Raw genomic sequence first — 18,056 nt, 5'->3', positions numbered from 1 at the left:
GAATCTCGGTGCATTGAAGCACTAATAAACCATGTCGAGTACTTACAATTTTTTCAGGTCGTGTACTTTAAAAATACTTTGTGCGTTTTCAACTTCATTGATTTTGATATCTAATAAGCTTTCCTGAAGTTGATGTACCAACTGACTGAAAAATTTGACCAGATTATCAAAAAGCATATTGTTTTAAATAGCCTAGCTGTGTTGTCTTGGCCAACAGTGTCTCAGTTGTGAAGTATTTTAAGATGTACAGTAGATGGTACGTATTGGATGTAGGCTTTGCAGCATTGCTTTTGAATCACAAGCAGTACAGAATAATATTTTATCGCACTGGTACACTGTAAAAACACATCCCAAATAGAACAGAATGATTGAGATTAAAATCTGCAGTGCTTTGTATTACAAATAAGAAAAACATTTTGATCTTGAAAATCTGAAAATATTTTGCACATTGGTACTTTTAAATTTTCTTCAAGCACCACAAGAACATGCCATGAATATGTTAGATTAAGATAGTTTTGCATTGGTGAGATGTACCAGTTTTACTTTTGTCATCCGTAATTTTACCTTAAAGTCCAGTTCATTTGAGAAGAGTGAAAATACCATTAATATTGATATGCAATGTATAAGTTAATGCTTGTCAGTTGGCTCATCTATGGAAGTCTGCTGGTACTTTGTTAATTTACAGGTTTAAGTCAGTGTAAATTATACTCATAATTCAGTTTTAAGTAAGTTTAAATTATACACACAATTCAGAAGTCATATACAGGAGTTAGCAAAGATAAGTTTCCTCACAGGTTAGGATAGGCCTTTGAAAAATTGGACCTTTGGCTTCTAGGACACATGGGAAATTTTTGACACTTACTTCAGAAAAGAGTGTCTTTATTGCTGGGAAATATAGTAATAATTCAGAAAAGTTTTGTAAGAACTAACTTCTAGGGATTAAGGACATCTACCAATAAAATACGACCATTAAAAAGGAATGGTTTTAAGCCTGTCCATTAGTATATTGCTTGCCCAAACTCATAACTCATTTAATAAAAACTCTTAGGCAGTAAATAAATGCTTTGAAGAATACATGCAAAAAATCAGGGTCTGTATTTATGTAAAAATTCACAAATTACTTTTGTGTACACACCTCAATGAAATTGGCTGAAATTTAAAAAAGAGAAGTAATTATAACAGCAGTAACAGTGGCTGCATTTGATGGTTCCCCCCAAATTATACAGAGCACTCACAGCACAGCTGATGCACAAGGTGGTGATGTTTTGTAATGCACAGAAACAGTTTGTGCAAGAACGTTTTCACGGCACAATCATGAAGGATGCACAGGATAAACTACCAGTTAACAATGAGGCTTGAAATAATGGGAGTCGTAAAGGGTGTAAAGTATCACATCACCAAATAGATCTGCTTATCTTCTTCAGTTCACTGCCAAGCAGTGTGCCAATCAAGCTTGCCCACTCATGCACAGCTGATTAGCATCTACTCTAGGTCATGTACAGGTACATTTAGGAAAGCAGTAACACACCCAAGAATGCTGTAAAATAAATGATAGTGGCCATTCCCCAAAGTCTCTCGACGAAAGGTTTGTTATTGTGAGATTGTAAAGTAGTTCCAGTTGAAACATAGACACAGCATACCAAATTTTATACTTATTACCCATATGGGCTAATTTTGTTCATGTGTGTGACATATATTTCATGTCAAATCTACTTTAATTATTTGGATGACAAAAAATTTAAATTAGGCTTGGATTATTGGCAACAACAATAGCAATATTTAAGATGAATTAACAAATGCACTTTTTGTATTTAAATGCGTGAAGACCATGTATGTACTTGAATACCTTAGTAAATAAATTTGATAACGCCATGAAACTCTCTCTCTCTCTCTCTCTCTCTCTCTCTCTCTCTCTCTCTCTCTCTCAATTCACTGGAGAAATTTTTGACACATATGGACCCACCTTCAGTCCAGTATGTCGGTGCAACTTGTGTTTCAGCTATCTATTGTGATTTTAGCTCTGTAATCTTGTTCATGTACAGGTATACAGTATTACCTTTTTAAAAACATTGTGGTACAGTATTTTAATACCATGCTACCTTATTTTTAACCATTTACTACAAATGAAAAGTGAAATACTGTGATAAGTAAGGAGTAAGATGATATGGTAATGGTGATTTATTGCTAACAACTCTAATTCTCACTAGTTCAATATTGTACATTTCCACATTTGCTCAATTTACAATGAAACTGTATGGTATGTTTGATCTTGAATGTAATATTTGCATACTCTGCAATCCTAGTGTATAGTGTTGGTGCATGTTACATAAGCATGTGACTCATCCTGTAAAGAGTAAGGTAGGCATCATTAAAATGATCTACCTGGTAGTTGGCTGTGGTGGATTGTAATGGTGGAAAATGGCATGTGATTGCAACGTCCTCCCAAAAGCTTTCCCGAGAACTGAAAGTCTTGACACCTTTCAAAACCACTCCTGGTAAAGGGAATAGATGTATAATTAAAAATTTCAATTTATCGTATGATAAATACAGTTGTTCTTAGCAAACCATTTACTTATAGTGCCCTTTTTTGTATGTCACGAAAAGTCCCTCACAAAAATTTTCTAAAGGACAAGAGTTACTCATGTATGTGAGTACAGCTCAGTCAGATCAATTGGTTCCAGGCTTGCAAGTTAGATTGCTCTTCTTGAGTACCACATTCCCAAAATTATGTAGTAAAGCTTTTGAATGGATTGCTTTTCTCATGTTTTTTCTTTTTCACCTTTACCATACATGTTTTTTTCCTTTTATTGTATTTATTATTTTTTCTTTCAAGGTAAAGCTTATCCCCTGTCATTTGCTTTATCTGTGACTACTTGGCACGGGTTTGACAAAGTGTTAAAATTGAAACGATTGTTTATGAGTGCTCCCATTAGTTACCCCCACTCTCTGTAGTTTGGGCGTACGACAGCGATTGTTTTGGTTGTTATTCCCATGTCGATGAAACTACCAGTTGTGTAGGCAGGTGCTCTGAATTTCAATTGTTTTTCCTTGGTCAGCAAACTGGAACGTCTGGTTTTGGTTTGTTATTGGCAATATTGATTCCTCTTCTCAGTTTTCCCAATCTAAAATCTGTTAGATTTTATAAGGTAAGACAAGATTATGTTCATTGAGGTATGATACGCATGAAATATGCATTAATCATCAAGGTGTAAATTGTGATTCAGAGAACCGTTGTTATCGCAAGGATTGGACTTTGGAAGAAATAGAGCAGTAGTTGTGGTTGTAGCTCCCATCAGCTCTGCATGCCTGAGGTACAGACACCTAACTTGTCATTATGTGTTGTACACTCATCAACCTCGTACTGTGGACTTCACCTGATGAAGATCCTTATCCGACAAGTACTTGCCGCGGGATCACATCCACCGGGGAAGCAGCAATAAGGATATTTCTAATAACATTGATAATTTGGTTATAGGAAAACCCCTAACCTTCCTTCAGTGCACAGTGTTGGAGTCAGCAAATGATGGAGGCTGAGTTTCATCTAAAAAAGTGGTTTTTATGATAAAGTCAGTATCTTAGATACTTACCCGATCATGGAGATCCCTCCCTCCTCCTCTCTGAAGAGATTAAGAGGAGAATTACAACCAAAACAATCCTTGTCTTACCTCCACCCTCCAAAGGGGAGTGTTCATTAACAGTTGTTTCAGTTTTAACATTTTTGAACCTGCACCAAGTAGTTGGAGATAAAGCAACTGATAGAGGGTAAGTACCTAAGAAATATATTTTATCATAAAAATTACTTTTATATGATTAGTGATTTAAATTCTTTAATTCAATACACCTCTGTAGTGATAATCTTGGTTTGTAGTTCTGAAGGGATTCTATGTACAAGTTTTTTTTTTTTTTACCAAGAGAACTTCTGGTGATATTTCATTTCATTTGGGATTGCATTAGTTCCTTAGGTTTTCTTGTTGCTGAATGATGTTGGCAGCTAATAGTTTCAAGTGCTAGAGATCATAGCTACAGTAGTTTGTTTCTATTAGATAGCATTGGTTGGAGTTTTGCCAACTTGATCATCATCATAAATGTTTTTACATCTGATTATAGATTTGCAGAAGCAAGGTAATGAGAAAGTACCATTTCTGTATGTGTCCCTTCCTTTATGATTTATTGTAGTTTTGTAAATGTTATTTCTTCCTGCATTATAAGATTTTGAATTCTGTTTCATTGTACCATATTGGCAAGTGTTGCATGGTTTGAATATTTTCCCATGTTATGAATCTGAACAATTAAACCAAAATATTTTAATCTTTACAGGAAGTATGTTGAAAAGTTGTTGCGAAACAAAGGCATGAAGAAGACTTTTGATAAGGTTAATGAGGTGATACGAGATGTCATGTATCGCTGTACTTGTATTCTGGAAGAGTCCCATCATGGGAAAAACACAGACGGAATGAGTAAAAAGGTGAGAATATAGATTATTTAATCTTTGTAGTATTGCATACAATAAAAGAAAATTTTGAAACATATAGATTGATTAATTTATACGTCGAATTTTTTAGAAAATTTCTGTATTGAAAGATGACCTAGGTTTTTCTGAGGTGGCCATCTTTTGTAGCCTTACCCATGTATTGTTAGTTGAACTCTGGTGATTTGATGTAGTGTACAGATAGTCCCTATAGGACCCTTGGCATCACAGTAACTCTGGATCTGTGGTAAGTTTGGCATCAGCATGACTGGTTCTGGGACAGGACTGGGCTTGGTTCTCTTTCTTCAACTACATAGCTAGAGCACAGGTCTCCTGTTCTCTGGTCACAGTGATCCTATAGCACCAGGTTTGTGCTTATAGAGCCCACTTGGCTTCTGGCACTTGTAAACCTCTGGTCACAGGCTCAATCATGGTTGCATCTCTGAATGAGATAGGAGCTGTAATGATGTTCTTGCCTATTAACTTGATCTCATGCCTTGGGTGAAGCTTAGTTGTATGAGAAAGCTTGAAAGCTTTCTTCACCACAACTGTAGATAAAGTTCCAACTACAAAGCAAGAAACAGAAGCTGAAGACTCCAAAGCTGAAACATCCGTTGCTGGCTTCCTGGCCGAGAACACATTTTTTAACATAGGGTTCCTCATTGGCAACTGGCCAGTCATGGCAGGTAGGACCAGGAAACAGTATTGTTTCTGCAGTTAGTACAGTAATTACAGAGATAGTAGAGGCTTCAGAGTTGTCTACCTGGGAAAAATATCATAAACAATCACAGTACAGTACTGTAACACAAAGCCTCAAAATCACTGCTTTATACTAAATGAAGAAGGAATGATGAAATGATAACTAATAAAGCAGATACCAGCCAGTCCCAGAAATAATAAGTGAAATTCTGGTGAATCTTGTTAGATGTGAACAGGTTCTCACAGAACACAAAAGGAAACCAACTGACTGTTGGATACTCATGTGCAGAGCTACCTGTCAGATATCTGTTAACTGGTTTTCTTTCATGGAAGCTAGATTGTTCAAGCCAATCATTGACGTGAATTAGCATCAATATGGCACATTAGGAAATTGTACCTAGAAGACATTTGAATTGACACGTAGTACTCAATGTCAGTTTGTTTAACCTGTGCAATACAGTGTAGCACTTGTATATTTTGTTGCTTCATGTTATCATTTTGGTGAAAAAATTTTGCAGTGTTATATTTCTGTAATGGTAAATGCTCCACATCACCAGAAGTTAACAATAGCCTATATTGTTTATGCTGATATGCATTTAGCCACCAGGTGATTAAATTGTTTGTTTTATCTTGTCTTTCAGAACTCTGGCGATTTGTTCTCTTGTGCTTTGGCTGAAAGTTTGCAAGAACTGTACAGATATGGGCCGTGGGGTCCTAAGTTTCTGGCGATGGACCTGCCACCATTTTACTCAATGTATATCTTCTTAGCATCTGTTTCCCTTCAGATGATGAGGGAATGTCTTAAACTTCGGCTTGAGCAAATGCCTGAGAAGCCATCGAGGCTTAGTATTAAGGAGGTAAGTTTGATTTTGACTGTATCATTAACTTTTAAATAGTATCATAGAATTTTTTCTGTTGTATCTTAACCCTTTGAGATTCTAATGACATCATGCAAATATAATCCTTTGAGACTCTAAAGGGTCCAGTGATGCTCCCAGTAGAAATTAAAGAGGAAGAACAATTAATCATAGGTATTTGTATGTTCAGTGTCATTAGGGTTTGGTTTAACTCATTCTTTGTACATCTTTGTATTTCATCATTTTCAAGACTGCATAGGTATTAGGGCCAGTAAATTTTGGGTTACGCTTACATCTCTTTCTCAATAATAATTTTCTGCTGTATATTTGTTTTTCATTTCATTCACTCATTATCTAGTGTGCATTGCAGTGAAGTTCAACAGGTTTGCTTCTGTTCAGGTGGTATTACCTTTTCTGTAATGGCAGTGTTGCCAGACAGTGTGCACCAGTATTCTTTTTCATCGAGATAAGAACACCTTTTTAACAGGGGAGTTTCTAGTGATATTGCATCACTGTATATTACTTTTGTTTGATATTTTTGATAATCCTGTAGGAGTAGATTTATGTTTTTGGATGCTGATTGCATTGTTGACTTTGAATCACATTGTTATACCACTGAGCACTTAATACAGTAGGTGCAATTATCCATGTCTTATCCAGAGTGTGTATTGTTTTAATTTAGGTATTTAATAAATTCTTTGGAAAAATTGTAATGATTCTTTACATATAAACAATTATGAAAAATGTACAATTAAGGTGGCACTCACTCCCACATTATTTTATCCTTCAAACTACACTGTTGCATTGATTTGATGATTCATGTTAGGCTGTATGCATCTGTAGATATGTGAATAGGATACACTGGTAAAATTACGGTTTGTATCGTATTTGAAATTGTTCGGAAAGCGCAAGCCTTTGTAATTTTCGTTCTTCTCCGTTTTTATATTACAGTTAATGCGAGAGTACAAAGAGGGAGTGAAGTTCGCAGTTGTTGTAAGACAAAAATATTTACGGGCTTGCAAAGCTTTATTTTTTAATCTTAGTAAGCCTTTAAAAGAAAACTTAGAACTAAGACAAAATCAACAAATAGAGGAACTGGATGCAAACATCAAAAGAATGTTAGAAGTAGGTATCTTTTGTGTTATTTGTGTCATAAGTTTTGGAATTGCCTTATTGAAATTATATATTTACCATATAAATTATAAGTCAGATGTTGGAATAAATAACTTCGTGTTACAAGTGCAGTGTTTTTATGTCCACATTATTCACAGGTATACTTGGAATGGCTGGACCAGTTTGTATGTATGCTTCACAGAGAGCCCCATGCATCAGTACTACAGCGCAATTTCCTTCAAGAAGAGTGGCGTTTTGTTCAGGCTACTTGCCCGCATGTAACTGAAGGGGACAGTTTGGCAGCAACACGGTTTTGGTAAGCTGAAACTTTTACTCAGGCGTTAATCAACATACAGTGTAAATTATCTGCTTGTCTTTTAAATTTTATGATGAAGTATCAAATGCTAAGTTACAAATTTATTATTTTTACAAAAGATTCAGTACAAAGGTCAGTGAACAAACTGATTATTTATGAAATCACTGTTTATGATTTTTATGACGCTTCAAAGATGGGTATGACCCAACCTAGCAGAGGGTAGGTTCCTCACAACTGCCAGAAGCCTTAACGTTTTGACATGGATTGCAAAAGGTTGCGTTTATTTCTGTTGATACAAATGCATTTCTTTTCGTCTGCCTCAAGCCTCATTTGTATCAATAATCTGTTAAATGTGGTGCGTGAGTAATCATACAAGTCACAAGACCTTAGTAATATTATAGATGAATACTCTTTCGGTTAAATGAGGACAGAGCAAGTTTTGAAATGTGTGAAGCATTAGTTTTGGGAGGATAAGACCCCTTACAAGAAAGGGACCTTTCTCCCCCTGTGATCTGCTTCAATCGTTTGACCATGTTCAGTAAAAGCTTGCTTGAGTGTGCTTGCATCTCAGCCTATACAGTGGTAGGCAGTTTGGGGTCTGGCCTCCTGAAAATTGACAAAATTTGTTAAGTAACAAAGACTTGTTAGAATATTTGCTGTGTGAATGTGCATTGTCTGAAATTATACTGACGCAAGAGTTACCATTTTGCAATGCATGTTTGGAATAGCCACGTTAAATAAAAATCTAATTTAACATTTCATCAAAATCCCCATGTGTTTGCAGGCCTTATTCAATTTGCAATATAGCAATATTGTTATTCATTTGGTAAGGCAATTGAAAATTTACAGAATCTTTGCAGTGTCTAAAAAATGTATGCTACTTGAGCGTAGGCTATCCTATATCATTGGTTGAAACATTGAGTTATACTTGTTGATATACACAAATTGTAAAGTAATGCTATCTTACTTTTTATTTCATGTTGAGAGACTTCGTAAATGATAATTGTATAGAAATGGTGTCTTGTGTTTTTTCAGTAACATAGCATGCCATATGCTGTGTAGTGTCGGGAGATTTCATTGACACGGGAATTGATGATCAGATGGCAGCCATGCAAGACTCTACTATTGAAAACTTTGATGACTCTTCTGATGAAGAAGAGATGGAGCAGGATGACATTCAGAAGTAAGAGTTTCTCTTTTTTTTTTGTGAATAGTTCTTCTAATATATTTTATGATTTGTTATTATGTGGAAGGCACACATGACGTAAATATGTGGTTTGCACCTTACATAAACTCTTCATTTAAGTCCTGATAGGAATATTATGGCCTTTTCCTCATTAATTATAAAACAGAGACATGTTCTTTTGGTGTCCATTAAGTGCCCCTATTGATTTTGCCGTTATGTGTAATGTTCATTTTTTAACTCCCAGGGTTTCAATTGTCCAGTATTAGTTTTTAGTTCTAGGGTGTTGTATAGAGAGGCAAGAGACCCACCAGCCTGGAAGGCAAAAACAATCATTTTAGATGATGATGCTTATCACTCCAGAACACACATTAGATTGTATAAGAATTGAAGAGAAGTAAAAAGCTGAGTGAGAGTGAATTGCACATCACAGTAAAACAGCCACACAGAGGAGTGGGTGGAGCCCCTTTGGGACATTTTCTCAGAAAAAAGATTTATATGTTAAGTGAGTTTGTAGATTCATGTCTTTTATTGTAAAAACCATGTAAGTGACATTTTAACAACCAAACTGTGTGGAAATGGCCTGTCCCACTTGGTTGTGGAGTGTGTTAGGGACAAGATGTTTATACAAGTGTATCAGTGAATCTTTGTTGAGTAGGCTAATCTTAATTTTTATGTAAGTAACTTACAAAATAATTACATGATCACTATGTAATTATTTGGTAAGTATATAAAACTTTATTTTATTAATAAAAATGTCATTTTTATATAAGTAACTTACCAAATAATTACATAGCGATCATGTAATTATTTGAGTATATATAAAACTATTTTATTATAAAAATGTCATTTTTCCCACTTTTGGATTTGCAGATAGTTATTTAAAATTGCATAGTTGAATGGTCTTACACAGAGTAAAGACTCCCATACAGTTGCTACCAGGAGCTGGAAGGTGGCATCATAAAAATTGTAAATGAACAGGTTACAATTACTGTAGTTTACAGATCTGTCCAAGGCTTCTTCCTACTTTTAAGTTGCCTCCTCAGGTAGCCTCACCTTCATTGGTTTCATGACCATCCAGAAGTGTTGTATCTTCATGCATGAGGTTATCCAACATGCTGTCTGAGGGTGAGAGGTTTCCAAGAGGTTAATGTGGCAGCTAGCACCACTCCTTGCAGAACTTCTACCACTTAACTTTACCAGAGGAAGGCAGGGTTCTTTACTTGATGTAATGAGTGGGGCATTTCTCCATCGAAGCCTGACTGGTTTTTAGGACAGTAAGGAAGGTGTCTGCCATTTATCGAAGTAATAATAACATTTTATACAATACAGTACAGGCAGTCCCTGGGTTACGACGTTCCAAGGTTACGACGTTCCGAGGTTACGACACTTTTCAAATATATTCATCAGAAATTATTTCCCGGTTTACAGCACGTTCTGGGGTTACAACACTGATCCAACGGAAGAAATATGGCTACAAAACGGCAAAATAATCAAAATTTGGAGTTTTTTTTTATGAAAAACTCAATAAAAATGCAGTTTAGATAGTTTTCAATATACCCAAAGCATTAAAAGTAAGGTTTTCTTAGGATTTTTGACGATTTTCAACAATTTTTTGGCTCACAACAATTTTCGGCTTACGACACGGTGTAGGAACGGAACCCCGGTCATAAACCGGGGACTGCCTGTATTTTGAAATTGATGCAATTCTCTTTTATTTTTTCATTTTTTTCTGCTTTTCAGAAAGCGTCTTCTCCAAAGATGCAGAGCATTACAAGTCCTGCTGGGTGAAACACGGGAAAGGTCATTGAGAGCTGCAAGTCTGGCAAAGATGTTGAGGAAGGACCTCGAGGTAGCAGCTGAATTTGACGCGAGAGAGAGTCAGTCTGTCGTTTTAGATAGGTTACAGGCTACAGGGCATATCCGAGTCATTGCTCCGCACAGTCATAATCATTTCATTTTTGTACCTGGTAGGTAATTGTTGACTATTGCAGTATCATGTAGTGCATTGCTTTCAGGAGGCGAACCTTGGTGTCCCTCAGGTCTTTTGCAAGTGTACCATAATCGTAGATTCATTAAGGTATTACTGTGTTTAATGGGCAAATTATAATTAAGGGTACAGTTCTTCGATATTTCAAACCATCAAATGGTCTGTGTTTTATCGAGGCCTGTATTTTTGGTGAGACCTTTTTTCATGTAAAATCAGCAACAAGTAATAATGGGGTCACTCTGCTAAAGATTCTGTCCTTGCTGTGTTCAGTTAATGTTTATGAATATTTGTAGTACCATAAATTTAAGAGTCATTTGGTTCTTCATGAATGGGTTATGTCCTTTAAGTTTGTGAAGAAGATTTACATACTTATTACAAGATTAAAGCTTCTTTTGAATATTTTGTATTAGAAGGTTTAAGTATTGTAATCTTTTCAAAGTTCAACGTGAGACCTGTTTCATGATAGTCAGCTGATGAAATTTAGGAAACAGCAGAGACCTAATTTAAGATTGCTCTTTCAGGTCGAATTAAGAATAAGAGAGAATACATTTGGCACCTACTTGATATGAGAGTAGGTGGCATTGGACTGGAACACGAAGCAGATGAAGAAGGAGGTTATTTGGTTCTTATGAGGTGTGATTCTAACTCCCTCTCAGGCCTGTGGTCTGGGGATATAATCAAGATTGAGCCAACTGCTGACTGCACAATCACCCTGTCACGGGTGCAGGTAATGTTTCCCATAAGCTGTTGACATGCATTATTATAAGTACATGGCAATAAATTTTTGCATTACTGTTTGTTTATTGTAAATTAGTTAATCAGGTATACGAGTGTCCACAACAACCCCATTAATCATAAACATCTATCATAAGATGCCTTTTTTCCCACTTATGATTTCCCAGTGACACCACCCTGTTGTACCACAGGAAGCAGACAGACACGGCTCAGACTAGAGAGAGCTCACATTCATTTCTCTGAGCATAGAGGAGTTGGTGGTTTACATACCAACTCGCACACACTGTACAGATTTTCTGCAGTGAATACTATTGCCCGCTTGAATAAAGGGCACGTTAGATACTGATCCTTATCGTTGGACAACATGAAGGAATTACAGGACTTGCAACAATTGGGTTTTGTGGCATGTTTAATATGAATTAACCCTTTTAGGCTGTGGGGGGTTCCAAAAGCTGTCTTTGGCGAAGCCCAGATTGAACGATTATAGACATGGCAATGTTTTATTTTTATTGTTGTGAATTCATTTGTATAGCATAAAGCTAATTTTTCTGTCATTTTCAAGTGGACTGTCTGTATTTTATTGTATTATTTAAAAATGTAAAAAAAAGAGGAGGACTCTGAGTTGCTAAAAATTTACAGCAGCTGGTGTCATTGGAATTTTAGGGTTTATGAATAGGATGATGTCAGCATCATCGAAATCTCTAAGGGTTAACTATGCATCCCCAAACAACAAACACTAGAAAGGGGACAGATACAGATCACGTGCAACGACATCTTAATGGTTTTAATAGCAAAAAGTAATGTGCTCAGGTGCACAGTGAAAGACTTGGGTCAAAACTGAGAACCGAAGGTAACTGCTACGATGAACTGTTGAAACAAAAATCTGAAAGTTGCAGAAACTCACAGAATATGAGTGGCAACAAGTAAACGCCAAGGGAAATGCAAGTAATAGGGACTTTGGTAAGCACCCATACTGAACAAGTGGCAAAAAAACAAAATACTGTGATGGTGAAATAAAGAAAATTACATGCTAGAAATTTAAGGATTCTCGTGATTCGTGAAAATCACCAAACACTGGAGATCAAAGAACGGAAATCCCTTGGATCGAGATTGATAAAGTAACAAAACACAAGTGAGTACTCACAGTAACACAGCAGCGAGAAGCACACCACCAACCACTACACACATAATTCAGAATGAATTAAAATTAATAAGGAAATGGGTGAATGAAAAAATCAGTAGCACGTCAAAATAACAGCAAAATTTTGCTAATCCTGGGAGAACACAGCAGCATGTGTCTGTTTAAAGCAAGGCCTCGTCGAGGAGTGAAACGACACCCTCCAGAACAGTAGAGTGTAGTTTGGGTGTGTTAAGGGGGATATTCATCCTTCAAGGTCTATCAAGTTGGAGGTGTTTGCACCAAATAAGGCTCTTTATGATTAATGGGTTCATAAGAACATGTTTTTAGTATTGAATACTAATTGTTCCATCTAATTTGTAGATGTGAAGGAGAGGTACTCATCTCTTCCCACATCAGTGTGGGTGGAACAGTTTCATGGTGTGGTGCATTACTAAAGTCTCCTAGTGGAGAACTTGTGTGAGTAGGTGTGATGATACTGAAGTCTTGTGGCAAGAAGCAAGGCATCAGTAAAAAGAAATGAAGTCATGGCATTTGTAGTCTGAACATTTTTATATTTCGTGTGTGCTTCTCTGTTCTTCCCAGCAGAGTCCCTGTGTTACAGTGAACTGTTGAATTTGCAAATCACTACAATGCCAAGGAGCTGTAAGGCTAAGATGGTCCATAAGGTTCATTGAAGTTTTCCTGTTCTTAAGGAGCCTATTCCATGGCTCATTTCGTAATTTGTTAAAGTAAATGTTTTAAGGATGAATGTCCTTCCTGAGTCCAACCCTTTTCATTTGTTGAGCTTTTGTTTAACTGATCAAAATTTTATGTCGTAAAAACGTGTAGCTTATAATTTCATGGAAGTAGATAATATATAAATATATCTTTCAGGTGTCAAGCCTCATGATTGTGGTTCCTTCTGGTACGATGCTGTCTCCAGTACGAAGGGAATTTCAGCGGTCAATGGGAAGCGCTGTTGTTTTAGTAAGGGATCAGACAGCACCAAATAAGGCAGTCACACATTCCATTGACGAGCTAAAGGTACTATTAATTGTTATTATTTTTGGTGTCGTATAAAGAATTGTAAGGGAAGTGGTTGGTAACATTTTACACTAATAAGACTTGCTATTGAGTTTTAATTTTTAAAGAATTTTTGAAATAGATGCTGTTTGGAACTTGTCCAATTTTTGTAATGTCGCTACATTTTTTATGATGTTATCCAATTGTTTTTAGAATTGCATGAAATGAGCAATATATAATATTTTACAGTAACTTTCCACTTCCTTTGGCTTGTAATTTATAATTCAGTTGATCAAAATATTTGGTATTTATTTCTGCCTCAGTTTAAAGCTACTACAGTACTCATAGTCACAGCAACCAAAACTATATCAGTTGAAAACAACTGATAGATATGCATGGGAAATTTTGGCAGGTAAATTCTGTAACTGCGTTTATGGGAAGATAGGAGCTGTAAGTTTTAAAAAAAACATTAAGAAGATTATGAAAAGAAACATTATCCTATTGCTGCTATAATTGCTGGTCAGTCAGAGACCAGTCTAGAAATAAAGATTTCTAACGGGAAAAGGCTCAGATAGCAGTAAGACATCTTTTGCTGAAGAAAGATCTCCTTTTCATTCGAAGGAGTGGCTTTTTTTTTTATTGTTCATTATCCTACAGTACCTTGGTTGGCACAGTATACAGTGCTAAAAATAGTCTTTTATAGTGTCCTCGTGGCCACACCTGCAATACTCTGTATCGTCTACTATATGTCATTTCTCTTTGGTTTTTTCTCACCTAGCAGCTAGCATCTTTTAACTCTGTCTTGCTCCAATTTTCACCTGTCATTTAAGAACAAATATTTTGGGCCACTTAGTTTTTTTATTAAACTGCTTTGCATAAAAATAATAATATACCACTCATTTACTTGCAGATACCCTTTCTCCACTCGTATGTTCATCCCCACTGTCATCTTCATTGTTCATTGTTGGTCCTTTAGTTTTTGTGTAGTGACTGATTATAGTGGTTTTCATAAATTTAAATGTTGGTGAGTGCATTTAATATAATTACAATGGGTGTATATGCTTGTGCTTTGCATTTGTGTGCATACTGTCTTCATGCAAGTGATGGTCTTGTTATGACTGTTTTGTGAAAGAGTGGGATATGCTTACAAAATTTGGAGTTTTGGTGATGGCTTTCCCAGGTACAGTACTGTCGTTTGCTTGTGGGTAGAGCTCAATAAGGTGTTTGTGAATATGTCATTGTGTGAGCATTATTATATATGTATTTTTCTGTTGGTTCTGGGTTTTGCTTTTTTGTTATGTTCAACCCTCAGACCTTTCTGTTTGTTATTATTGTCATTTGAATTTGGTTTCAGTCAGGAAAGCAGTAGATATGGAAGTGGCAAGATGAAGGCCTGTAGGAAGGTCCAGGAAGTCATGGAAAAGGGGGTAGATGAACTAAATTTTATAGGGTTTCAGGCAACAAGAGTTTGGTAGAGAAGAGTGTGGAGAAAACTCATCTCATGTTTAATCCCACAAAGGCAAATGTTTATGATGATATAATTAGGTTGAGCAAATCATCTAGTCAAAATTTATGGCTTTTGTGGAGCCTGCCCAAGTGATTCACTTCTAAGATGTAAACATTGAGGCCATAAAATATTGAGATTTGAAAACCAAATGGAAAGAAATCAAAGGGAATAGATGGAAATTACATTGCAGAGAACGTTTCAGCCGGAGGCTGAAGGAATACTGCAGGCTCAGTGTGTCCTGTTTGGGGTAAAAGAGTACATATGCCTATCCACATTTTACATTTTTGTATTAGTATTAGCTTTCCAAGGAGCTCATTTAGACTATAGACATTAGTTTCCACTGCTTGATTAAGTAACCATGGTACAGTATTATGTTCTTTGTTTAAGGGGGCAGGGAGTTAGTGACATTGCTGGAAAGATAAGCACTCTGACTCTTTTGCACTGTTTATTGAGGCAAGGCGTGACACTTAGCCTAAGTGTGTTTTAGGGTTGACCATCATTTGACCAATGTGCAATGGACAGGCTTATGCAAGTAGGTAGAGGGGGATTATATTTGAAAGATCACTCATACCTCTTCACCATAAGCAATTCAATCCAGTAGGATGTGGATCAACATACTTCTCCATTCTTATTTGTATGATAACCAGATGAATACAAAACTGTGGCATAGGTTATCATCATAAGCTTTCCAGAATATGGATACTCAGGAGTTTCATTGTGGGTTCTGAGGTTAGTGAAATTTATGATTGCTAAGGAAAATAGAATCTATCTGGTGTCAAGTACACTGTCCAGTTGTACAGGATAGTTGAAATTAAGGTCTGAATAGGTTCAGATTTACTAGTTGTAAGGGCAGGCACCCTAGTAAATGTATATCTCTCTGTGCATTAGGTGGCCGGTAATAAAGTCACAGGAAAAAAGTCACAATTTTGGGTAGGAAAAAAAGTTGCCTTAATATATGGTGGCCGATAATAAAGTCTCAGGGAAAAAATTCACAATATTTCTTGGGGGGTCATTATCTTTTTGATAATTACAGTCTTTTGTTTAGGCTTATATGGAAATCCCAACAGGCTTGTACTAAACATGCTGCAAAGGTGGGTACATACCGGGTTAACAAAATCAATCCCCAACGGGCTTGTCCTAAACATGCCGCAAAGTTGGATGCATACCAGGTTAAAACCCTTGGGGGTCACTGTCTAGGAAAGATTATTGTGACTCTTTTTCCTGTGACTTTTTTTCAGTTTTTTTTCCCTGTGACTTTTTTACCTGGATTCGTGCATTGTGTGCCATAATCATGAGGGATGAGATCAATACGGGGATGAGGGTCACTGATCCAGATCCTGCTTAGTCAGTAAAACATAACCCATCAGGGCAATTGGTTACAATGAATAAACATCATGCAAAGTTGTTTTGAGAATGCTAAGTGCCCACTCTAGAGAAGGCACAGTGCTCAGTTTGCAATTTGACACCAATGAAGAGAAGAGAGCTCCAATTTTACGTTCCCTCCCTGTAGGCCGTCAAAATACTTAAATGTTTTGTTGTTTATGCTGGTTGTTGTGAATGGCAGCTCGAGTTGACCTGACTTTTTAACATCAACTGCTTATGTTTTTAATCAGCACAGTGTAGGGAAACTGGTGTTTTCTATAGAAAAATTCTATAAAGAAAAGTTAGCCTGTTTTGTTAATTATTGCACACTTCATACATTTAACCAGGATTATGAATGTCCCTGATCACCAGACAAGTCATATTATTGACATTAGACATAAGTAAGGGGATAATATATCATGTATGTTTCAGCTCATATTCATGCAAAATTTTATTTTCTTATTCTTTTATAAATTGTTTTAGGTAAGAAATTTTTCTGCTCTTTCATTTATGGAAAACTGGATTTAATGTTTGACACTTGACTTGTCATATAAAGGAGGTATCTTTTCATTCAAACAGAAAGAGGCTTTAGAGCTGTGTAGAAGTTTATTGAAGAACTTGGATCAAGTGGAAAACATGACTGATCTGGAGCAGGTTACTCCAGATGTGGACGACATCGAACGTCGTCAGCTACGCCTCGTAACAAGAGATGTTGTGCATCAGTATTACATGTTTGGTTTTGAGGTGAGGTTTATGTCGCTTGTAGAATCTATTTTTTTTCTTTTTAGTCGTAGTATACTGAAGCTTCATTTTTCTAGACTGACAAATATGAGCAGGTGGTTAGGAGGGAAAAATTTATAAATTCTTATCAACCTTTGCTCATGCAAGGAATTGTTTATTATTTTGCTCCATGTCTTTTTTTTTTTCATTTAGTTTCTGTCCATTTCTGTTTCTCCATTGCATTCCTTTTACTCTCTCAGTGACTCTTTCTTCACTATGGTTTTAACCTAGTTTTTACCCTCGTATGAATTTAATTAATTGATTGACTGACGTATATGTCCTTGTAGTGGCAGAACTCATTCTGAATAGTTTACCATAGTCAGTGAAGACATAAAGATGCCAACAAATTACTGTACTGTTAAACTTGATTACTTTATGTATACATGTATCGGGATGAAATATTATTGGATTGTGTCGTGGGTTTGTAGCTTTGCAGTGCATCTTATTTTATGCACATTCCCATTTCTGCTCAAGAGCTGCGGCTATCCTGGAGAATCTAGAGTTTCCCCCCCTTTTTTTTTTTTAATTGGAGAATTAATGTATGACAATAACAGATTGTTGTTTATTTCTTTCCAGTATCACAAAGAGGTGACTCGCTTAGTCACAGGCCATTACCGCACTAGTGTTGCACCTCTTTTGGTTTCCTTGGCGAGGAAGTGGATGAAATTCATCCAGACCCATTATGCTAGCGGGAAAGGAGAGCGTCCACGATGGGCGAATGCCGGCCTTGAGTTCATTGTGTTCACTTGTGACCCAAACAATACAGTGCACTTAACTGATGAAGACTTCAAGGTATGGTTGTTTATTAAGCCTTTTGCATGTAGGGTATTCTATTCAGTAAAGATTTGTTTTCATAATGTAGTTTCATGGCTTGGTCTGAACAGACTTGTAAGTGGTGGATTT

At 36.3% G+C, this 18,056-nt stretch overlaps 1 protein-coding gene across 1 annotated transcript in view; it reads left to right on the top strand.

The window, feature by feature from the left end:
• Window positions 1-18,056, top strand: part of LOC136845109 (mitogen-activated protein kinase kinase kinase 4-like) — a 52,048-nt gene that overhangs the window by 20,832 nt on the left and 13,160 nt on the right. The window contains 11 exon segments of the mRNA XM_067114938.1: window positions 4,318-4,465; window positions 5,809-6,024; window positions 6,976-7,149; window positions 7,296-7,453; window positions 8,489-8,519; window positions 8,521-8,636; window positions 10,380-10,606; window positions 11,148-11,353; window positions 13,376-13,525; window positions 16,953-17,117; window positions 17,730-17,945. Of these exon segments, the coding sequence (XP_066971039.1) occupies window positions 4,318-4,465; window positions 5,809-6,024; window positions 6,976-7,149; window positions 7,296-7,453; window positions 8,489-8,519; window positions 8,521-8,636; window positions 10,380-10,606; window positions 11,148-11,353; window positions 13,376-13,525; window positions 16,953-17,117; window positions 17,730-17,945 (1,807 nt within the window).

Source organism: Macrobrachium rosenbergii, chromosome 13 (assembly GCF_040412425.1).
Source record: "Macrobrachium rosenbergii isolate ZJJX-2024 chromosome 13, ASM4041242v1, whole genome shotgun sequence".
NCBI classification, from domain to species: Eukaryota; Metazoa; Arthropoda; class Malacostraca; order Decapoda; family Palaemonidae; genus Macrobrachium; species Macrobrachium rosenbergii.
Note: the sequence above shows the minus strand (reverse complement) of the source record. Positions and strands in the feature narration are given on the sequence as shown.